The sequence below is a fragment of the Notothenia coriiceps genome, unplaced genomic scaffold (genome assembly GCF_000735185.1).
Source record: "Notothenia coriiceps isolate Sejong01 unplaced genomic scaffold, NC01 NC01_scaffold00037479, whole genome shotgun sequence".
NCBI lineage: Eukaryota > Metazoa > Chordata > Actinopteri > Perciformes > Nototheniidae > Notothenia > Notothenia coriiceps.
Window position 1 is genome coordinate 93,334 of NW_011370180.1, and position 25,237 is coordinate 118,570.

Below are 25,237 nucleotides of genomic sequence, written 5' to 3' on the forward strand. Positions count from 1 at the left end.
ATTTACAACCAGGTTCTGCAAACAAGAACCCCAGACCTGGCTTCAGGGATTACCACATATTTGTTTGTTTTGCTACCATTTTAAAATTTCTTTTGCCTTTTCCCCAAAATTTATTTTTTTAATGACATAAACATCAGGCACTTCCTATTTATCATAATAATATTAATAAATTGTTTCTAAAAATAAACCCATGTTATACCCATGAAAAGGGCCATAGGTATAGTGTTTATAATAATTTATGGTTTGCCGGTGCTTGCGTTGCGTGCGTGCGTGTGTGTGTGTGTGTGTTGGTAGTGGTTGTGTGTATTGTGTTGTGTGTGGTATGTATGTAATGTATGTGGTGTGTGTGTGTGGTGTGTTGTGTGTGTGTGGTGTGTGGTCTGTGTGTTGTGGTGTGTGTGAGAGCCAGGCACGTGGGTGTGTAATAGAAGCCGAGACTGAGCCAGGAAGAAGGCAGCGCAGTTAATTGGGATGTTAGGAAGTGTTGATGGGAACTTGACTGGGCTGTTTAACAACTTATCAAGCAACCCCCAGTGAAGGGGCCGGTTTGTATTGGTTTGCTTGTTTATTACGGTTTACACCCATTCCCAGTTCCACCCCAATGAACTAACACCCTTTAACCACCCTCCCTTCTATCTCCCCTTTTCCCCTCTTTCTCTCTTTTTTTCCACTTCACCTTTCAATTAATCAGGAAGTCCCCGGATTATTGGGTGTCCTCAGGAATTTCCCATGGGGAAAACGGGGATGGATTTTGTCTTCTCAGGAAATATGTCCCCAACTGTTTTCCCAGGGGATCCCTAGGGCTGACTGCTTTCTCGAGAGGTAAACGGCACAAAACCCCACTTATTTGCCAACCTATAGAATGGGAGGACAAAACCATAGTTTAATTGCCCCAACAGGCCTGGACCACGCATGGGGGCCTAAAAGATTTGGCTTCTGATCCCCTTATTTGCACCTTCAAACAATTGTCAGGAAGGTAGTTTGGGACTGTGGCTTGGCTTTGCATTTCAAATATAAAAAAACCACTGAAACCAAGGCAAAAATTCTAGTTTCATGTGTGAGGGTGCTGCCTGAACCACTTCGGTCCCACCAGGCGGGACCGGGAACCGGGTACATTCCCCATCGACCTAATTTACTTGGGGGGGAAAAATTTTAACCTAAATTCCCCCACCGCCGATTTCTGCGGGGACGGGTCCAATATTATTGATGTATTTGCTTTTTTCCCTGTTCTGACCATTGTTAATTTGGGGGCTTTCCTTGTGGGATAAAAAAGGCGCCACTTAGTATTTATTTTCCTTTTGCTGTTTTATTGGGAAAAACGTCAGGAATTCTTGTATTAACCTAACCGGGTCCCATGGACAGCAGGATGTTTGGCACCCAAAAAGCCGGGGTTGGGCCCATGGACGTAGAGGAATGGCCCGGATTGGGGTTTGGCTCTCGTCTATAGAGAGGCCATGGGGGACTGTTGGGGAGGGGAGTCATGTTCCTCTGACTGATTGAAAGTAAGGATCTGGTATTTGGACGGTGCTTCCCTTCCTTGGAAGGCCGCCCCTGGGGCCCGGTGCTTCTGCAAGGTGGGGAAACGGGCCCCAGTATTTTCGCGGGGGACCGTTTGGCCCAGTGCTACAGCGGGCTGGAAAGGCCCACTTTGAGTGTGATGTGGGCCGGTCAAACCAGTGGCATCGACCCATTCCCCACTGTGGAGGCCCAACGGCCATTTTCTTGGCATTCGTGGGAGCCTGGGATTCTGCCAAAAACCCAACCGGCCTTATAGGCTGGGATAACTGTTGAGGAAGGTTTAAGAGGTAAAGGAACAGATGTGGTGAAGATGATAAACACCCTTCTAAACCAAACTGCCTCCTGCATTCCATTTGTTACCATTTTTGTACCTCCCAAAAACTTAATATTTCCGGCAAATTTTTCCCCCAAATTTGTGTTGTGTTGTTTCATTGGCTTTTATAAAATAAATTGGACATAATTTGCCCTAAGTTTTAACCAGATTGAATGGGAGAAGCCCGCCACTGGTTATGTATTTTCAATGTGGTGGAAATAGGCCTTGGGAATCCCCCACAAAAAAACGCTTTTCAAAAAGGAAGCCAAAACATGAAAAGACTTAAAAAAAAAAAGCTATTTGCAGGATCAAGAGAGGGGATCAACCTTTTCAGGGGAAACAGTAAGTGTGAAATTTAGATTTCCCTTGGTTAAAAACTGCCACTAAGTTTGAATTTGGTGTGAAGGGAAAAAAGACAATATGGATTTCCAAGTAAAAAGGAACATTTGAGGACAACTGTTCCAACCAGAAAAGCAGGGGTGAGTCCTACCTGCTAAATACAAAAACCCAGGCACCCACCCCCAGCTGGAGGAAGGTTAGGAATAAAGAACAGATATGTGTGGAAGCAGAATGGTTAAATACCCATTTTTACCCCCACTGCTCCTGCCATGTTTTTTTTTACATTTCATGGGTGTTGGAAAATGGGACAAAAAAACCGTCACTTCATTGGGGGCATTTTTCGTGTTATAGTTCACGACCAAATTTTGAATCAATGAATTTTTGGTTCATCCAGACCACGATTTTCCCCTTTTTTTTTTCGGTTGTCACCCACAGGAACGATTTAAAAAAGCGAAATTTTTGCTATTTTCTATTGGGTAGTTTATGGTTCGTTGCCTTGCAGCCACGGTTTCTTCATGTCCTTCGGGTCTTGGGAGACCCCGGGAAAGGCTTGACCCGTTTGTGGTTCATAAAAACCAATGTTTTTTACTTTTTAATATCAAAGCCCCACGATTTTATTGTTTTTATTTTAAATCGGTATGTATTAATGTCCGACTTTTTTTTTGTCGTTTTCTGTGAGGAAAGAAAAATGTCAAGGAGCCTTCAAATAACTGAAATCTGTATTTTTTAAAATCTTTTTTTTTTCTTCTAATTGGTTATATTTTTCTAATAACACCCTGTTATTTTTATCCCACCCCATAACACACAATTATGCCCTTGTTTTTTTATTGGTTTAAATTCCCCATATAATCTTTTGCTTTTTTGGCGGGTCCGGTTTCAGGGAAAAACTGCATTTCAAAAAATAAACAAAAATAACCGGAAAAGGCGTAGGGGCCCCTATAAGGGGGACATTTCGAGCGATTTCATTGCGATACACAGGGGCCCAACTTGGAAAACTGAATTTACCCCAAAGATCCCTTTTCAGCTTGGTTAAGTTCGCTGGGAATTGGGATGTTTACCGCAAATCGTATTGAGGGCGTTTCCGATTTGCCATATTCCAAAATCCCGCGGAAAAACCATTTTTAAAAAAATTAATTACCTTTATTCCGGAAGTGTTTGCTTTTTTCTCTTTTGAAAAAGGGGTTCATCACATTTTAACGGGCATTGTAATACACGGTTCAGGGCTGCCATCATAATATTACAGATCATTGGGCAGTAAGGTTTCTTTATTTATAGGAGGCACCTGATGAGGGAAGGGGGACCTTTTACCAAAAAAACTGGGGGAAGAAATGCAGCCGGAACTGATTACCTTGACGTGGGATGTGGGGATTCCATAAAAATATATCAAACTTAAAACCCAAAACATCTTTTTCATTCTCCTCTTCCTTTGCAAGTATCCAAACAACTTATTCGGCCTTTGGACTTTTTTTTCATTTGATTTTCTAATTCATTCGTAGGGTTATATTTAACACCATTAACGGTGGGGCCACAGGCTTGATTATTAAAAAGGACTTGTAGTTTTAAAAGATATTTTACTTGATTTTCTTTGGATAAGAATGTTTAATACTGGTTTCTTGGAAAAAATATATAACCCGGTGCCACAGTATATAGGCTTGTAGTTCTTAAAGATATTACATTTTCTGTGAATCAATAAGTTCATGAGTCTGAAATCTATACCGCAAACTGTAAACTTATGTGAACAGAACATCATCTTCAGATGTTGTTACATACTAAGTGTCCACACCTAATGATATAACAAAGTTTATTATGGGCTGTGTGTACCCTTGTTTGTGCCACCGGGCTCTAGTGGTTAGAAGACACGTTATTGAAATTATTGTTTTTATGTGTTATAATTTTATGAAAAAGTATTAAGAGTACGATACTTCCTAGGGGGAAACGTAGAAGGTCAAATGATAGAAATATAGAATTACAACAATCCACCAGGATAGTATAAGTGATCTCTTACCAATAAAAAAGGTTTAGTGCAGGATGTGCAAAGATCTTAAATAGGCAGGATGTGCCAAAACAGACAAAATAATTAAACCTTAATTCAAACATCTAAATAATACTTTAGATTAAGGGTCTTCTTTTAATAAGAAAAAAAGCTTTGGGGTATTCCAACAGATAAATATTAAGCCTGACAAATACTTTACTTACGGTCTAATATATGCTTGCTTGCTGCAATGTTTAAACTACGTTGAAGCAACTTATTTTAAAACTTGATATTATAACACATACTGGCCAAACCCTCCCGATTTTGGGCGGAGAGACTTTTTTCCCGATTTCATAGCCCTCTCCCGGTTTCCTTTTCCCCGGGGTCATATTTCTTCCCGGCATTTCTTTTTCCCGAATTTCTGACAAAATTTCAGATTTTTATTTCACGACCTGTTTTCTCCCACTCGGAACTTTTTAATACAGCTACAACCCATTGTTTGGTTTCCATGGGTAGCGCGTCTCCTTTGGTAGCGGGCGGTTCTCTTTAGTAGCGCGCGCAACTGAAAGTCCTAAAGGAGGTGAGGGGCAGATAGTCCCCACAGAAAACAGAACAAGAATCGACAACTTGGAACCTCTGCTCAACTCTTTTCCACACATAATGCTCCATCAAGGATGGTTCTTCAGGCCGCAAAGGCCAGCTGCCACTTACAACTACCAATAAAGCATGTTAATGTTGATCCTAACAGGCCTCCGGGCGATCCACCTAGCACCCCCCACCCCACCGCATTAAGTAATGCACTGTTGAGAGAACCCCCCCTCAGCCTGCGAAAAACCCCAAGTTTTTCATTCATTTGCATAAATTAACCACTGTAGTTGTTGTGTATTATGATATGCAATTAAACCCACTCTTTAATCTTGAAATCTTGAAAGGGATGTGGGCAAAATAGCAATAATATACAGGGTCTTTAATTTAAACTATTTAGTAGAGAAATAAACGAGTAATTGAATAATATTACTTTTATTACTGTTTCCATTCAATGTCATTGCGGATAAAATGTTTTAGTTCTCTCTATAGCCCCAACTATCAAATATCTTTTCTCCTGATTGGTTGGCACTGCACAAATCCCCTTTGAACCCCCTGGAATTTGAACCTAGGGTGTAATAAAAGTTCTATTTTAAGGGTTGTTATATTTTCACATCATTAATCAGAATCTGGCAAAGTAACTCAAATAAATGTAAGTGGGAGTAAAAATACCAGGTTAAACCTTCTGTATTGTCCAGTGGAGTTGAATTACAAAGTACACAATGAGCTGTCACGTGGGTAATATAATTAATGCTGCGCCATTATGGACACAAAGCGATTTCACCCATTTATTAATTATATGTTTTAAGCATTGATAACACCCAATGTTGTTCAAATACCTGGCCAACTTCTAATTGTGGGAAAAAAACCGAACAAACATTTAGTAGGGACGACCCCATAAGAAACATAACATTTTGCGAACACAATAGCCAGCATGTGTTATTTTCTGGGGGGCGTTCCGATTCCAGTTTTGGATAGTCTGGCGGTGGGGTTTCGTTTCCATTTCAAACAGCTGTTTGGACGCTCGGCTGTACCCTTGGGCGGCAACTTGCCACTCCACATCATCCCCAGGGAGGGCTTGAAGATTATCAATCATGGCGCGCAGTAGTTCCTTAAACGAATAGCTGGGGATTATGGGTAGTGTAGTGTCCTTCGGCCATCCTAAACTCAAAAATGTTTTTTCTGATTTTGATATGACATCTAACACTATATCCCCTCACTGCATTGCGGCTAAAACATCAAACAGCGAGCTTAAACCATAGCCTGAGGCTCTTGTAATCAGTTCCGTGGGCTGTGTACCCGCAATGTGCTCGAAATGTCCCTTATATGGCCTACGTCTGTTTCCGCGTTATTTTTTATTTTGGAATTCAGTTCCTGACGCGCCAAAAAAGGCACCGACCTTATGGAATTAAACAATAAATAAAACACAAGGATAATTGTGTGTTATCTTGGTGAGTAAATAACCAGTGTGTAATTTAGAAAATAATAATAATACCATAAAAGAAAAATATTTTAAAAAATACAGAATTTCAAGTATTCTGAGGCTCTGAGCGCCCATTTATTTTCCTCGCAGACGACAAAAAAAGTCCGACATTATATGATTTAAAATAAAAACAATAGATCATGGCTTGATATTGAGTAAGAACATGTTTTTTATGAACCCACAGCTTCCGGTCTCTCAAGACCCGGAACGGACAAAAAGACCGTGACTGCAGACACGAATACCTACCCTAATAGAAATACATTGTTTTTATAATCCTGTCTGTGTGACCGAAGAAAAAGGGAAAATCGTGCTATGAACAAGAATCAATAGATTACATGTCGTGACTATAGCAATGAATGCTGTGAGACTTGAAAGTGGTTAACGACCTGACTACATGACCAATGATCACCATAAATATATTTAGCATACATTTATTGCTAAAATGTAAATAGCAAGCATCCATGCAATTGATAGCTTGGAATAATAGTTTCATGATGCTACTTGCAGAGGGTTAAACAATTTTTTAAACCATAATATTGGTTCTTTACAACCGTACAGGACTCTAAATGAATGTCATGCACTGGATGGATAATTCCACTGTTTAGTTGGTAAATGTTAGTAGTTTTTGTGCAGATGTTGAGAGGACACAGGGTTTGGGATCTGGCCTTGCTTCAGCTTCAAGTACACATTACTCAACAGCTATTTTCTGTCACAGGCTTTGTGCCAAAATACCCACACTTTGTAAGTTGTCGTGGTGTTTGGATGTCACATATTTGCTGTACTGTTTATCAGGAACGTTTTCCACAATCTGGGTGAATAAATAATGATGTGTAATGCCTGAAGGAAAAACTGGAGGTTTTTGTGAATCCCCTCATGTTATTAAACTCTGGACATGTACTGTCCTCAGGTCCATGTACTGTGCCTCAGGTTCCAGTGTACTGTACTGTCCTCAGGTCCATGTATTGTACTGTCCACAGGTCCATGTACTGTGTACTGTTCTCAGGTCCATGTACTGTACTGGTCCTCAAGGTCCATATACTGTCCTCAGGTCCATGTACTGTACTGTCCTCAGGTCCAATATACTGTCCTCAGGTCCATGTACTGTACTCACCACAGGTCCTATGACTGTCCTCAGGTACATGTACTGTACTCACCACCAGGTCCATGTACTGCAGGTTGAAGTCATTTTATAAAGTTTACAAGCAATAAATCACTGACCTGCAGGACGTATCTGCTGAAACCAACCCTAGCTACTGACAGCTAATTTTGTTTAGACAGCATTACCACACATTCAAGTGTTTTACAAAGGTATGCACATGCTGTGTACACACACACCACACACACACACACACACACACACACACAACACACACACACACACACAACACACACACACCACAACACACACACACACACACACACACACACACATACAGACAAACACATAATATCACAGGGGACAGTAACCAGATTAGTTTAAGATTAGTTAAATCCTCGATCACACTAATTCCTTTGTGGAGTGCGTATTAAAGACAATGTGTGTGTGTGGGAGGCGTGGTGGGAGGCCGTGTGGTGCAGTGGGTTGTTCGTTGGTGTTTGGGATCAGGGCGGGGTCACAAGTTAAAAGTGTCTAACAAGTGGTGTGTGTTGTGTGTACGTGTGTGTGTACGTGTGTGTGTACACGTGTGGTGTGTGTGTGTGTGTGTGTGTGTGTGTGTGTGTGTGTGTGTGTGTGTGTGTGTGTGTGTGTGTGTGTGTGCTGTGTGTGTGTGTGTGTGTGTGTGGTGTGTGTGTGTGAGTGAGTGAGGTGAGTGAGTGAGTGAGTGAGTGAGTGAGTGAGTGAGTGGTGACGTGAGTGAGTGAGTGATGTGAGTGAGTGTGTGTGTGTGTGTATTTGTTCTGTTGAGAATCTAAATTATTAATGATAGTATTTGATTGTCAAGTTTTGAATGAAGCTTTCATGATACATATAATTTAGTATACAGCCACAAGGCATAATCACAGAGAAAGGCCAGTGATCTAAAGAGCAGAAGGAGAGGGGGGGGCGGTCGGTTTTCATTCCAAATTAATACATTATTTAACACAGTACCATACATTTCGATGATTGTATATTTATTAAAGTATTCTAATGCATATGTTATTTTCTCTTTATTCAGAGAAAACCAGTAAATATAACTATCACATAATCATCATCAATGTTCAAATCTGTCAGTCGTATCCATTTGTTTCCTGTGCTGTTTGTAACTGACTGCAACAACAAAGAGATGATCCACCATCCTGACACTCGCATGTCATTTATCAAAGGCACGCTCATAAGCTATGCTTGTGTAAGCCTTACTGAGGCAACGGTTATAAAACTCAATCATGTCGTGGAAAGAACATTATCACTAATGTTTAAGAACAGGTTTGATGATCCTTCTATGGTTTTGGAGTTTATCCCCAGCCACTCCTTCACTTTAACAGCAAGCGCTGAGCCTAAAGCAGCGGACACTTCAGAGAAGTGCATCTCAAGTGGTCTGAAAGCAGTGTTGATCTAAAAAATATTGCATTGGATCAAGGTGACCACAAAACACACTGTAAAGCTCACATGTCATGCTTTTCCGGTTATTACCCGTCCCTTGTGTGTTATGAAGGTTTTTTGCATGTAAACGGTTGTGCAGAGTCAAAACCCTCAAAGTACACTCTGTCGCGAGTAAAACTCTAAAACAGAAAATACCTCCCCAAAACGCCTCGTTGGTGAACGTCCTCATGACGTCATCATCCCATTTGATTCTTCCGGGTACTTACGTATAGCCCTGCTGATTTCTGCTCCCTGCTGCAGGCTGATAACAGACAGTTGGGATTGCGCGAAATTCTCTCTGCAGACCCATTCTCACGGCGTTTATCAACATATAAACATTTTTCTTACTCAATATCAAGCCACACTTATTGTTTTTATTTCGGCTGTGACTTTGTGTGTGTTCAGGTTGAGTTTGGCTGTGTATCGCTAAACAAGGAAATCACGGAGGGGGGAGGGGGGAGGGGGAGGAGCTGCAGTGAGCCGTTTAGTGGAGAAAGTGAATACTGCTGAATACACATACTTTACAAAGATGCTGTATGCGAAGCCAATGTGATTTTGCAAAATTGCACAGTATTTTTCTATTTTAGTATACCTCAACAATGGAATTATGATCAGTGGAAATGGCGATGACATGTGACCTTTAACTTTTCTTCAACTCCATTTCTCCAAACTTAATTTGAACCATAATGATGCTTATGGTACCAAAGCTTTAACCATCCTAAAATAAATATATCTTTGTGGAACCTGAACAAATCATCTTGGACTTCAGTCTCGACTACAGTCAGAGTCTAAGCTTGTTCGCTGCCCTCTAGTGGACACAGATGTTAAATGTTAATGTGTGTGTGTATACCATATAACCCCCCTCTTCCTCTCTCTGCCTGCAGTGGACTGCATCGACCCCAGCTGCTCGGCTCACGGTGTGTGTATTCACGGAGAGTGTCACTGTCAGCCGGGCTGGGGGGGGGCCAGCTGTGAGATAGCTAAGGCCATGTGTCCTGATCAGTGCTCGGGCCACGGCACTCACAACGCAGAGACCAGCACCTGCAGCTGCGACCAGAACTGGACCGGGCCCGACTGCTCTCTAGGTGTGTTACGCGTTCAATGTCTGTCAGTGTGAAGGAGCTCTTTCCATTTGGCTCATTTCTTATGACATCTACATAGATACTTTATTCAGCCACAATTGCAAAAACATTTTTGTCCCAGCAGCAGCATTGTTTAGCATTACACAACTTACACATATTTAAAAGATACAATAAGATCAAATGTAATACAAATACAAATGTGAAATTAACATTAGCAGCAAACATACTCCTTCACAATAGAAAGGACATATATCACTAGAGTAAATCAATAAAACACAACATAACGTAAACAATTGAATAAATTGAGTACTCAATATTACACTATACAATCTCGCAAAGCCACAGAAACAGTGGGGTAACTATCGACAGTGCAGCCGGTGCAACTCACCGGGGCCCAGAGCCGGCCAGGGGCCCATGCTAAAAAATATATAATCTTTTTTATTATATATAGATTTTTTTTGTGGGCCCCAATGGCATTGACCGGTTCGCGCAGTCTTCAAAGTGACCAAGCAACATAAATGTATTTGTAATTTGTCTGTCCAATGACCTTGCTCCCTTTCATGTCATTTGATACCTTGCGTGACGAGTGAATCATTTAATCAACCTCAAAAGTTATAGGTACTGTAGCTTGCAGCAGCAATTTCGGCAACATTATAAAAAATTGAATAGCTTGCATTTATAATGTACAGCAAACCAAAGCACAAGAGCGGCGCTCAAAAGAGAAAGGACAAAAGAGAACAAGGAGATGTAACAGCTAAACTGACAAAATTAGACCGTTTTTTTTGTCATACATCGTCCTCGAAATCTCGATTATGTGTGATTTGTTCGCTGTGCCGTTGTCAGGCTGTGGTGGTCTGAGGCCGGGGCAGGCTGTTGTTGATAGCCTACATGTGGCGCTTATGAGTGGTTGTGTGTGTCCGTGCGTGTGTGAGCACATCAGCCTGCGCTTATGTTTTGGGCGATGGGGGGGGGCCCAAAACAATATTTGCACCATGGCCAATCACAACCTTGTTACGCCACTGCACAGAAATATATAGAAATATACTACAATGATACACATGTTTTAAGCATTTGTTTGAGCAGCATCCCTCCTAATTTAAAATAGTTGATATAGTGATTTACAGAATCATTGAGAGTATAAGGAGAAGCAGGATCTGTGCTAAATAAAACAAAACAGAACATAATTAAGAGAACAGTGTTCATTGTGCGAGTCCCTAGGAACAGCCATAAAGATGGCAGAGATGGCTGGTGAAACAACTGAAGACTTCAGGCGAAGACGATTTGACAAGAACATAATTCTAAGGTGTGATATAAAGAACTAAAGTGTTATAGCTGGGCCAGGAAAACCTTGCTTGAGGACATCAAACTTCCACTTGTGAGTAGGTGCAAGGTCAGAGACAGCGCTGGGGTCTGAAACACGTTAAGGCCAGTTACATCCTTAACATCTCCACATCCATTTATAAACTAACCTGCAGCCAATGAAGCCAACATAGGAGTATTATGGGCTCAAGATGACTTACAGTGTGTGCCCCCTGCTGTGGTCGCTGCTCCTCTCCACAGAGGAAGAGCCAGCACAACAGTCTGGCTGATGCATGTTGAAGGTCTTTGTAGATGAGTTAGATCAAATGGTTCTTTTTCAAGGGAAGCAATACTAGAAGCTAACTGAGAATCCGTTTAAAAACCATAACTTACAAACTAATCAGATGAGGGATTGAAGTGCAGGGGGTGAGGTGGGCAGGGCTAATGGGCGACAGGTGAAACTAATAAGGCCATGACAGACTGTCTAAAGAGGCTGGAAAACACGGAGAGAGGAAGGAGCTGATTGGCTGGAAGACCAATGACACTGATTCAGAGGAGGTGTATAGATGGGCAGCACAGAAACACAAAGCAAAAAGTAGAACCAGCAGGCTTGGGGAGTAACGGATTACATGTGACGAGATTATGTGAAAGAAGTAATCAGATTACTAGATTTTGATATGAAATATCTTAGTTACTTCATTTCTAAGGTTACATTGTTACATACACTTAAGTAAAACATCTAAATGTTATTTATTTTATGTTGTTTTTATTTGCATTGCATTTAATATAGAAGTAATCCAAAGGTAACAGAATGTAATCAGGTTACATTACTTTGATATTTTGAAACACAGATTAGGTCACTGATTACATTTTTGACTTGTAACTACAGCTCTGGAAAAAGTCCCCTACAGCATGATGAGTTTATCTGGTTTTATAATGTATAGGTATGTGTTTGAGTAAAATGAATAAAGTTTAACACACACTGGAATGTAATGGCTGCTATACATGTAGAGATAGAGATTTAATAAAAAAAATCATTTCAGAGCTCTAGTTATTGTAACGTATAACATTTTGTAAGTAAACCTCCAAACATTGAGTACCAGACATGACACAACATGAGAATACTTTAAGGTCAGAGAAAGATCATGGTGACGGTTAAAGGAATTCAACCTTCACCATCAGTAAGGAATGGATAACAAACAAGGAAGAAGAGAAAACACGCATCCACACTGATCTCCTCCCTGAAGGGGAAAAGTCACAGTATTTGTGACATTAAAATATGTTGCATATGTTTTCCGTCTTGGCTGCTCTGATATGAGTCATAATGTACACTGCTATAAGAGGTTGCTTGTCGGTAAACGTTTGCATAAGTTGTTTTTTGGTTGTTTGAACCAATGGTCAGTGTTATCTTTGTCCTGCAAAGGACCGTCTCTTATTCGGTGGTGTGGGGCTGCAGAGGGGAAGATAATGAGAGGGAGAGAAACTGAGAAGGAGAAGACAAGTGACAGCATTGGAGCTGAAAAGGAGGAGGGATAGAGAAAGTTGGAGGAGGAATGCAGATCAGTAGCATATGGCTTGACATAAAAACAAAGACCAGGAAAGCAGTTTGTGTGTGTGTTCTCACTTCTATTTGTGTTGCCGTTTATGAAGAGCCGTGTAGGCCAACATTCAAACTAACCTCGCACACACACGACTGAAAACATCTGGCCTTGCACACACACTACTGAAATACTCTCACATTCACTAATGAACACCTCACACACACACAACTGTGTGAGGTTAATTTTCAGTAGTAAGTGTGTGAGGTTTAATTTTCAGTTGTATGTGTGTGAGGTGTTCAGTAGTGAATGTGAGAGTATTTCAGAGTAGTGTGTGTGCAAGACCAGATGTTTTCAGTAGTGTGTGTCATAGCCATTGGCTAAGAATTGTCTTGTTAAAACTAATAAACACACATCCTGTTCAGTATCCTACTTCCGCACTATAAAACACATATGCATACAAATACAAATATACTACACACATGTATGTTCCCTTTGTCCTGGCCTGTTCTTTATCTTGTTATTTGTCTTAAACATGCAAACACACTCACAACCACACACTCAGATTGGTACAACCCTGACAGTAGTGATGTTTTAAAATCCATTTATATAGTTTTGTCTATAACGCTTCTTTAGAATGCTTTTCAATGTACAGTATTGGTGTTCCCCAAAGTAATCGATGCAGGCCGTACTGCAGGTACCATTAAACTTGTTTGCATGTGCATTGATGTTTTCTTTCTTTCTCCTGCAGAGGTGTGTGAAGTGGACTGTGGCAGCCATGGTGTGTGTTACGGTGGTGTGTGTCGATGCGAGGAGGGCTGGACAGGAAGTGTGTGTGACCAGAAGGCCTGCCACCCACTGTGCAGCAAGAACGGAGTGTGTAAGGAGGGCAAGTGTGAGTGCGACCAAGGATGGACAGGGGAGCACTGCAATATTGGTGAGTAGATCATTCACACACACACACACACACACACACACACACACACACACACACACACACACACACACACACACACACACACACACACACACAACTTAGATGTCACTCAGTATGCACACACATGGAGTTTATTCCACCACATGCTAGCATTTGACTTGTCACTGGTTTCTGGATGGATGTGTTTTCCTTTGGGAATCCAGATTGCACTGTAAAGGGAATACAGTTCAACTATAATCGAGCATTGCTTGATGACTCACTTCCTTTAGTTTTCAGTTTTCCACGGTTACATGGCTGATCATCACCACCACTAAACTAAAGGTGGCACATTTTTTTAGCATGATGATTTTTAGTGGTTGCATTAAGTCACGTGTTTGCAACCTCTGTTTTTATAGAAACTTCAGACATTCAAACGTGGGGTATTTAATGCAGGCTATTTACTGTGAGGTATTTACTGTGTACACACCTTCAAGAAACCTACAAAACAGACAGTTTGTTAGTGGATGCACCAACCCTTCTTCAGTGATAGGACTGTCTGAACCCATGACAGATATATTACAGTGTCTGTTCTTTATAGCTGCTGCAAGAATGTGATAAGTGGAAATGTTGCTGCTAATTACATGGGTATGCCAGTTTGTATTGATTATCAATGTCTTCCAATAACACGCGAGCTACGACAGTTTCAATGGTAAAAAGGAGATCCAGGTTGTGTTCATAATCACTCAAGCTTGAAACAAGTGAAAACAAGGATAATCCTGGGTTTGTTGATAGGAAGCAACACTTTGTAATGTTGTTATAAACAGTGGTGAGCCGTGACTTTTATAACTAGGCCCTCTGACCCCCCCCTTCCCTCAAAAAAGAAACAAAAAGGAAGAGTTATTACGTATACTTATACAGCGTATACTTCAGCGGAATATCAAAATAGCGGCCCGGGGTGCAAAACGCATCAATGACAGCGACCCTCTACCACACAAAACAACACAATTTATATAAACACCATGACAGGGCACCCACAGCCAAGTAACAATTAGGTAGTCAGGTAGGTAGGTAGGTAGGTAGGTAGGTAGACAGACAGGTAGATAGACGGACAGATAGATAGATAGATAGATAGATAGATGGATGTCATATATAGATAGATACTTCATTCATCCCAAATTGTGAAATGTGTGGAAACAAGTATAAACATAAAAAGATTAAATACAAATGAAAGCAATAGACGGGAATATATGCATATACAGTAGAAAGGACACAATGAATATTATAACATTTAATGTAGCCTTACTATGAAGGCTGACCTAAATACGGTGCTTTTCTACAGATTACTTTATTACTGCACTGGTAAGGTAAAATTAGGCCGATTGACAAGATGTGAAGTGCTTTGTAACTTTTACCCGCTTGACTGAATACACAACAAACAATGAAGAAAGAGTTTTATCTGGGCTGCTTTGCTGCCAGCTGTTCCCCCGGGACCCGAAAGTGGCGTAGCCTGTACTTCAACGAAAGTGCTCGATATATGCTATATTGAACCAATAAACTAACACAAATGAACTGTATCACTATAACATGATGATGATGATGATGATGATGATGATGATGATGATGATGATGATGATGGTGATAAAGAATGCATCTAACGTTCCGCTGTTCATTATAATAAAAAAACAGAGCATTAAACAAACCATCATGCTCTTACTTTGAAATCATGCGGAAATGTCGTCAACAGCAGGCCATCACGTGGTTTCCGAAAATAACCGAGTGACACGAGTAGATTTTAGCCGAGACCGGCGGTAAATATGTCTCAAAATTCAAACAAAATGGATTCACAAATGCCTGATCGAAAGTTGTAAATGTGAAAGAGATATTCACAGATCTTTTTTTTATTTGTGAAACTATTTAGCATATTTGCAGATCCGTTTTACGCTTGCAAATGTATTTGTGAGTTGGCAAATCTTTTAAATGCATTTGTGGATGGTGTTTTACATTTACAAATCACATATTTACACACAAATAATTTTTATGTTCACACAAATAATAATGAGACATATATATGCCCATACGTTTTCCACAGAACTTATTTCCAGCTATTTTCCAAAATTCTATGGAGAAATCCCAATGCTTTTGTGTCGAGGGAACCTGGGCGCAGATTACTTCCGGGTTTTAGGACGCGTCACTGCACCACTTGCATAAACCTCACAGCGGGCGGAACTTGTCATAAAGTCAGCGGAAATAAAGCCCACCCATTTAGAGGGAAGATATGATTGGTCAATTGCACTGTCATTTGACATTACTCTCTCGTGGAGTTACTATAGAGTGGCGAAGTCACGCCCATCTACTTCCGGTCCATGGGATCTGATTTCGGAAAAATTATGCATTGAAGTCAATGAAGAGAGAAAACCTATCTTTAGATCCCCTTTGAATTGTGCCATGAATTACACATATGATGTTTGTGAATCTTAAAAAATCATTTCCATGCAAAAAAAGTCACAGTTTGTCGTAAAACTGTTGAAATATAAGACTATGAAAAATATGCAACTAGAAAGACTAGAAATCCCAGAGTCGCGTAAGTGATGTCACAATTGTTTTCCTCCACTAACATACCTGCCAACCCTACCGATTTGGGCGGTAGTCTACCGCTTTTGACATGTTTCTACCGCCTACCGACTTAGCTGGCTTTCCCTACCGATTTTCAATCTTCCCAAACTATAACAAATAAAAATGACACTACATAGGCACTGGACTCGACTTTTTGGGCGGACACCGTTAGCAGCGTGTCTGTGATCGCATCATACAAACAGTCCTCTGTGTTTCTGAAAGAGAAACAACGTGCAGACCGAGCGTAACGCTGCCTTTCCTCTGCACCCGGGCCCCGGGGCTGATGGGTAATCACTCCCAAATTAAGGGAACAGAGACAAGGCATTTGAGTCCTGCAGGATTTCCCCGTTAATATCAGTGTCTCGAAAACACATGTTGGCGACTGAAAGACTTCCAGTGTTTGGTCTTTTCCAGAAGCATCCTTCACCTACAGTGTCTCAACTGAAAGAGGACCACAAACACACACAAAATATGATACAATTTTGAGATTTGGGGATATTTATCTCCCATTCTTTCACTTTTTCTGACATTTTCAACACCAAACATGTCGTTAATGTCTCTGTTTAGTGAACTACAGCAACCTGGAAAGGCCATGTACATCTATTTATATCCTGAAAGCTGTACTTATATCTCAGTTAGAGAAAATGTAGGACATTTACTTTTTTTTTATTTTTCTGATTTATGGCGCAACACCAAAGATATTGTCCCTTCGCTCTGTGCAAACCTGTTGGACTCTAATATGTCAACAACATGAAAACAAGAATATGAACCTGGCTTTATCCAATGTTCCACAGAAGTTTCCTACCATTCCTGGACACATCCTTCATCTACACTGTCTCAACTGAAAGGGAACCAGAAACCACATTACAGAATATAATAAAATGTGAACGACTTCGGGATATTTGTCTCCCATTCTTTTACTTTTCGCGGCATTTTACAGACCAGACATGTCGTTGCATGTCACTGTTTACCAACAACTACCACTTTTTCGGAAAAATGGCATAAAATGGATGCAATATATGTTAAATACATGGGTTATACCTGTAATTACTGGGGTTCCATTTCTTCTGATTACCTAATTTGGGCCATGGCACATTTGACCGCGCGCAAACCTACTCTTTGGATTTGGACAAGGTTTTGGCATGTATGCACTAAGAGAGAAGCTAGAATCAGCGCCAGATAGATAGAATTATTATCTATATGACGCTGGCTAAGATAAGATAACTTTAACAAGATGCCTGTGTGCTTAAGTAACCCAGGTTGTTATTTTATCATACCGCCAATGGGGTTCTTGCTCGTTTCCTTTCGCTTCCCGTCTGATGAAAGGACCAGGAGTGGGCTGGATCAAGTTAGGCTACCTAGCTAGTATCTAGCATGTTAGTTAGCATTACAGCCTTGTCCTTTTTAGTAGTTGTCACATTTCGTTGGAACCCTTTGAAGAGTCCCTGTCACCGGTGTGATAACTTCTAAATACACCTGATTTTAAAAAAAAGGCCCGGGGGAGAATGCGTAACGCGTACATTAGCATCTGCGATCCTTTTCTACTTCGCGGCTATCTGCACAATTCAAAGGCAGGCAGGAGGCAGGCAGGCAGGGCCAGGCAGGCAGGCAGGCAGGCCAGGCAGGCAGGGCAGGCAGGCAGCTTTGCATGACCATTTCTTCTGGGACGTGCTTTCATTTGTGGTGTATAGTTGAGGGATCGACAAATCCTTTTGTTGACCAAGGGGACAGTTCGAGTGAGAGACGTTGATGTATGGAATACCATAATTTATTACTGGGACACGTTCATATAAATGAAATAATGATTGCCAGAATGAGGACAGGAGAAATGGAATGGTGTTTGGTGATTAGGCGCCCGGTTTGAAGGATTAATCATTCAGGAGGGGGAAGAACCGCTCCGGAGAGCACTCCGGTCTAGACACTGGTTGGTGGTGATAAGGTAGGTGGGACCGGTCTGAAGGAGAAGGATTAGCTTGGGTCCTGTTAGCGAGACGGGAGGCGAAAGGGGGTGGAGGAGGGTTGCGTATTGTCACCTGAAATGACAGCTGACAAGAGGGAAGAGCAGATATAAAGGGATTAGCGTGTGCAACGATAGGCTTGTGAGAATGGAGAGAGGAGTGATTGGTTAGCTGGGGAGTGACGCCCCCGATCACTTAATGAGGGAGGAGAGGGTAAAGAAGTGACGTGGAATATGAATGAAGAGCTTGGTCTTCCTGCTTGAACTTGCGCTAAGCTTCATTAGTGACCAGTGTTGGGCAAGTTACTTCCAAAATGTAATATATTACATATTACTTATTACTGTCTTTTGAAAGTAATAAGTTACATTACAATATTACTGTCTCTGAAATGTAATGAGTTACACTACTTTTTAGTTACCACCTGACACAATTTGTTGTTTGTATTTTTCGCTCCGTTCAATTTTTTTAATGGTTGCATAACATTCAACTGCCCCAAAGATCCCGACGCGAAGCCTGAAGGGTAAACACCAGGTTTACTAATCTACCCGCACAATTTGTCTCGGGTGTCGGAATGTCTCGCTTTGTTAGTATATTCTTAAAAAACAAAACACCATTTCATTTTGGGTTAAAATGTGTTGTAAGTGCGTTACTGAGCATTGTAACGGGTAATACATTACCCACATTTCATTAGTAATGCGTTACATTACTTCGTTACAGCAAAGAGTAATATATTACTGTAACTCCGTTACTTTTGTAACGCGTTACACCCAACACTGGTAGTGACGGCCATGCTGGTAACGTGTGTTGTTCTGCGAGACCGGAGATGTAGTTCATTCAGCGTTTCACACAAACAAATGTGTTACTTTACAGTTTTACGACACTTCAAACGGGATCGAAAGATAATCTTTCCCGAAATAAGGTCCCATGGAGGTCCCCCGGAAGGGGAGAGACTTCGTCACTCTACATTACATTGCATTTAGCTGACGCTTTTATCCAAAGCGACTCACAATAACTGTGTTCGACCAACAAAATACAAACTTGAAGAAAAGAGAATCATATAAGTACATCAGGTTTCATAGAGCTAAAACATTTCAAGTGCTACTCAACTGGCTTTAGATAAGCCAGTCCTTTATTAGTATATACGTTTTTTGTTAATAGTTCTATCGCTCGAAGTGGAGTCGAAAGAGATGAGTTTTCAGTCTGGATTTCATTCAGCTCTATAAGCTGAGCCCTCAGTGAATTTACAGCAGGACCACCAATCAGTTCCTGTCCTCACATAACTCGCAGAGACGAGCTTCTTTCATTTAACCCTTCACATTCAAACAGAAACTGAACAGGCAGATTCGAAGGACTTATTTATTTGGAAATGTTATTTTAAATACAATTAAATCAAGTTATTTTGGTAAAACTAATGAAAAATATCACTTAAAAAATAATTTTTTTTTTTTTTATGTTTTCAAATATTATTTTTTTGAATATCTTAGTGCCCTGACAACTCGCCACTGGTTATGAGTGCCTGTAACTGTTGCTTCAAAATTGATATTAATACAACCTTACAATGAAAGGTTAGTCTCAAACTCACTATCCTCTTAGCTCCCAGCTCCTCAGCCAGGATATTTTGATCTGCTTAATGCAGTGACTGCTGTTTGCTGCTGGGCTGGTCATGTACCATCAGAGCCTTTTCACTAAGACAGCTGCCGGCTGCTGCTTGAAACAAAGTTTATGAGAGCAGTGTTCTGAAACCAAACAGTAATGTTTTTGCTTTGAATTCAAAACAACCAGCTGACAGACAAGCGAGATTAACAGCTTTGAGGACACTATTACGGACATAAATGATGTCATAAGAAGATATTTTTTCCAGAGAAAATAAAGGTGGTGCTTTAGAATGAACGATAACATCTTTACTTTAAAAGTAAACCAGTCAAGTAGAGCTGGTTCTCAGGGTTGATAGAAGGTGCGTTGTAGCAACAGTACTGTAAAAAGGATTGTCATTTTAAGTGAGTAACCATGGCAACTTGAAAACCCCCTTCCTGCTGGGATGTAACAGTCAAACATTGAATCATGATATTGGGGCCAAGCTGACCACCAAATCAGCTGAAGTATTGCTGGGAAAGAGTTGCAAATTGGTTTGGGTTATTTAGACACACACACACACGGCACACACACACTTAGAGCATAACAACAGTGCGATGAGGGGAAATCTTCTGCTGGTCCAGCAGCTCTGCATTGGACAGACTGTCCTCTCTACCATTACATCTAGTTACGGAGACCTAACTGTAGAATTATTTCTTTCTATTTCAACATGTGCTTTTAGACTATATCATTCTAGCACTTATGAGTGCTCTCAGAGGAATACATCAGAACCTCTTTATCTGTCTTTATTTCTCTGGTCTTGTTGTTAACATTTCTACCTCTCTCTGCTCTTCACTCATTTTGATCAGATGATCACTGGCGCTGTTACTGAACTCTACTCCTGCCTATTTTTCTGGACTAAACGCTATTTTTCTATCCATCTGTTCTTCTTTTCCCTCCTCCCTTTAAGCTCACAACCCGGACATTAGAGTGAAAGGTACTGTGCTCTTTTCTCTTCTCCTCCTCATCATGCGCTTTCTTTTTCATCCTTTCTTCCTTTGCATTTCTTTATGTTCTGTGGAGCTGTGGCTGCTTCAGAGGTTCTTTTTTTCACTTTGGAGATCCCAAGTCTGTTTATTTTCCTCCCATTCTCTCTTTCATTTGGCCAGATAACATGCACTATTACTGTCGCTTTGAATATTTCATGATTTGAATATTGACTTGTTGATGTTTCAGATAAAAAAACATTAGACCTGGAAAATACATTTGTTTGACTTGTTTATTTTGGTACGTACGTACCTCCCAAGAAGCTTCACCTTTTGAAATGCTGGGATGCCTTGTAAACGAGGTGATACATCTCATGGGTTTATCCTTCTAGACTGAATCAACACTGTTTTTGTCATCAACTTGAATGCTTAGTTCTGCCTGCTAAATATTTTTATAAACCTAACTATATTAGCACTAAATTCATCTTAAGCTCAAAAATGTGAAAGAAATATAGGTCAAGATTGGACGGAGCCTCGAAATGAGGAATGCTGACCTCCACTGTTAAATTCAAATCAAATCATAAAACAGGGCAGTGATCCAGTTTCTAGTATGTTGTTTGATGAAACTTAACAGAACCGGTACCAAAGATAATTTACTTATCCCCTTGCATATTCCGTGGGTTTGACATTTGAATAGTGGACATTCTTAGCGGCTTGGGATAGTCAACACATAATCTTACTTTTAAAGACAAGCTGAGAACAAGCAGAGAAATATAATATAGAGGTTTCTGATGCAGACGTGCCTCAGGCTTAGTTCTCCTGTAAGCTGCTTCTGTCTCTGCACACAGGCGTACTGTGACATGTGTGTGAATGGATTTAAAACCATCATCCGACTCAAACAGTCGGCTTTTGTACTAAAGATGTCAGTCATATGTGTTTTTTATAGGACATTTTAGTAATTGAAAGTATTTACACAATTGCAAAAAAATGGTTATGCACTTTGACAGTATTAAAGCTGATTTGAAGCTTTTTGTATATTCACGATAAAGAGCTTGCTCAGAGGCACAGTATTATTGGGAAATAAACACATGTTTTCTTCTTTCACCTCATGTTCTGGATTCATGCAGTTCCAGTTCTATAAGCTAGTCAAGGTTTGGGCTAGATTCCAAAAGGATATCTTCATAATTGACCTTCTTTATTGCAATGCATCCTGCTCATAAGTGCTTTACATGTTGATAGCATTACTGAGATAAATGTCACTACTTTGCAAAGGACTTTTCTAAGCCTAGCTTTGTCAACTGTTCAGGATAAAGAAGACATGATACTATTTCAATACTGTATCACCTGACACATCATTTAGATTTAAAGATTTGACAAAAGCCCAAAATAGGTTCAATTCTAGTGGTTCAAATATCCATGTTTGCACCACTAATCGTCCTTTTGAGATTGTTGAAATTGTGGTCAAGAAAAGAAGAAGTTGAGCTCAATGGGATTTCACCTGGTTAAATAAAGGCTACAAAAAAAACAAATGATTTTGTGAATGGTGTAACATCACAAGCTCTATTAATTTTGATTTTATTTAATTTCTTTAAGCTGCCTTTTGTACCTTAACCTATTGTGTGATTTAAAAGTCAATGAAGACAGGTGTACATGGAGTGATAATGTTTACTGTGTGGAGGTTCTGCTGCTGTGTCTCTGTGTCATTCCCCCACCCCGCAGATCCCAGCTCTTTTTCCTCTCCTCTTTCTTTGGCTGCCATTTCCATCGGTCCATCACAGAGAGTATATTTGGCATTGCTGCTTTTGTTTCGATTTACTTTTTTCCCTAATTTTCCTCCCTCTCTTCCTCGTGCCCTCTCCTATTCTCAGGATATAAAGGTAAATCATGCCAAAGATTTAATAAAGGCTTCACTGTCCCAAAGTACAAGCACCTCACACTCTGCTTTGTCAACTCAAGCTTCCTTTGATTCTGATTTATTCCATTCCATTTGATTTTTCCTGTATTTCTGTATTTAAATGCTCAGTGTTTTGTATTATCTTCTTGGTTTTCTGCCACATCATTTTGTTCCTGTCACTGATTTGAACACACAAAGCGCAGACATACAGATGAAGATACACGCAACATACTCAACAAAATGGAAATGCTCGCACGCACACAAACAAGCAGACACAAAGCTGAAGTGTGAACCCTGTTGTCTTGCATCCAGCCTGATATGAATGTTTGTGTGAAGTAAACCAGCTGCTGTTCCTCTGTCTATCCCCACCTTCCTGTCTCCATCTTATTTGTCATCTTTCCCCCTCCTTTCCACCTCCCCTCCATCTCTCCCTCCATGCCTCGTCCTGTCTCTCCAGCTGGGCTTTGCTTGGTCCCGACACTCACCGTTCTTTTATCAGATTGCCGGCCTCACAGGCATAAAGTATAGTGTTGGGAGGCATGCAGTCCTCCCTATACTTTCTGTGCTCTGTACCTGTGTATCTGTCTCCCTGTTGTGTTTTCACATGGATTTTAACCTGTGGTCTGTTTAGTATGTTTCGGATTAATTGAACAAGATTAAAGGAATCCATATTTCTGAAACAGAAAGGGCTTCCTTTTTAACCCTCCTGTCGTGTTGGGTCAAATCTGACCGATTAACTACTTTCATTAATCATAAATATTGTGTTTTACATTTGATCTCTTCAAGGTCTCATGCTATCCTCCACAGTAGACCTTTGAACATATAAAATACTGATCACCACTTTCATTTCATTTTGAGTGGTTTAGTCAACTTTGTAACGCCTATAGTGTTCCCTGTCAAAAATGACCTCCATATGAAATGAATGGGTAACTCTAGAATATGTTCATCCATCAGATAGTACACACATATATCGATAAAATGTAGATTTTTTTTTGGTGATGATTAAGGGTTTATTTGTTAACGTAAGAGCAGTTAAAACAGACCTCAAATCTAAAATCAAATCTGACAAGGCATACCAAAGTAATGGGGAGAAACGAAGACGACAGGAGGGTTCAAAGAAGCTGGGATCATTGTCAGCGAGCTGGTTGTTATATTCTCCTTAGATCATGGTTTGACTTCATTTGGACGGACATCTTTAAAATTGATACCATTTTCAGAAGGTTCTGCTTTCAACTTCAGCGTCTTCTTTGTTTGTTTACCCTGTTTTTCATCCCCATATTATGCAACAATAACACATTTCTTTGTTTACAGAGGGAAAAAATGATTTTGAATTGATTTCTGATTGAAGCCAAGCAGGACACAGTAACCATTTTGGCTGTAGGCGCTCTTAGTGGTTCATGTGAAACTACAACGTGCATTTCACCGAGGGCTGACTCTGTCTGTCTGTCAGTCTGTGTCTCACATGTGGGTCAATGTGTGGATCTGTCTTATTCGTTTATCAATCTGTCTTTCAGTCTGTCAATTCATCTGTTAGAGAACGTTTTATCACACAGGGCCAAAACACCTTTACACATCAGGATTGAACTAATATTTGGGGGTGGTGGTGTATTTGGACTGGAGCTAGCATTCTGTTTGGATACAAATAAAAACTCATGCCAAAAGACAAGGATTGAGTTTTTCCTTGTTTAGTCTTTTGAGGTGGGAAAGCTTCTGAAACAGCATGCAGACCTTTACATGGGGTAATACATCTCTTATAATAATGTAAACTGAGGTCTTATCCGAAAAGTTGTTCAGGTGACTACAGATTACATTTTTCGTCAACAGCTGAGATAAGCTTGATTATTTCCAAATAACTCTAATCTTAACACACACTCACACACCACTTACAAAATCAATTGTGCTGTTTAGTTGGCACAGACGTTCATGATTCTTGAAGAAAGCCCAATAAACTCCCAGTGCAAAAGCTCCACAAATTACCAAAAAAACAAGTACCGGTAGACATGATGGTTATATTGATGATAATGAAATGAAGCTGTTCCGAAGAGTTAGACTTCTCCAATAGAAGTTAGACATTTGCACAAAAATGAAGACTGACATGTTAAGCATTTATGTCCAGATGTCTCTCAACATGTGTTCAGACAGAAAGCCTTGCATCATTTGATAAATAAAGGCTACAAACAATTTGCAAGAATTGACTGCTGAACAGCTTGTGTTGATTGGCCACAAACAGCCACTGTACCAACTCCCCAGATGTTAGCTGTGAAATGGCCAACAGCGGACACACCGACTGTGTGTGAGGCAGTGTGTGTTCAGCTCAGATCCTTTAGTTATTCTCATTATTCCTCTCTGCTTTTTCCATATTTTCTGTACGTTTATGAGATACATAACGCTCCAGGAGTTATGTGAATTCTTCAAAAAATAAAGGTTAGGGTTAACCCAAATTGTGTCTAATTATGGAATTTTTCCATTGACTTTACAATTGCAGCATCTGTAAATGTTGATGTTCTGCCACAATATTAGACTCAGTTGTTTGTGACACGTGTGTCTATAGAACAGATATGCTCTAGTTGTTATCAGTGAGACTTCAGAATCAGAATACCTTTAATAGT

The 25,237-nt window shown here is 40.4% G+C and overlaps 1 protein-coding gene across 1 annotated transcript in view; it reads left to right on the forward strand.

Annotated features, from left to right (window-relative positions):
- Positions 1-1,746: 1,746 nt before the first annotated feature.
- LOC104967593 (teneurin-3-like) overlaps positions 1,747-25,237 on the forward strand; it is a 48,933-nt gene continuing 25,442 nt past the window's right edge. Inside the window, exons 1-5 of the mRNA XM_010797092.1 lie at positions 1,747-1,796; positions 9,655-9,855; positions 13,441-13,626; positions 20,719-20,745; positions 22,603-22,611. Coding sequence (XP_010795394.1) covers positions 9,759-9,855; positions 13,441-13,626; positions 20,719-20,745; positions 22,603-22,611 — 319 coding nt within the window. The 5' untranslated portion in view covers positions 1,747-1,796; positions 9,655-9,758. The remainder of the gene's footprint in view (positions 1,797-9,654; positions 9,856-13,440; positions 13,627-20,718; positions 20,746-22,602; positions 22,612-25,237) is intronic.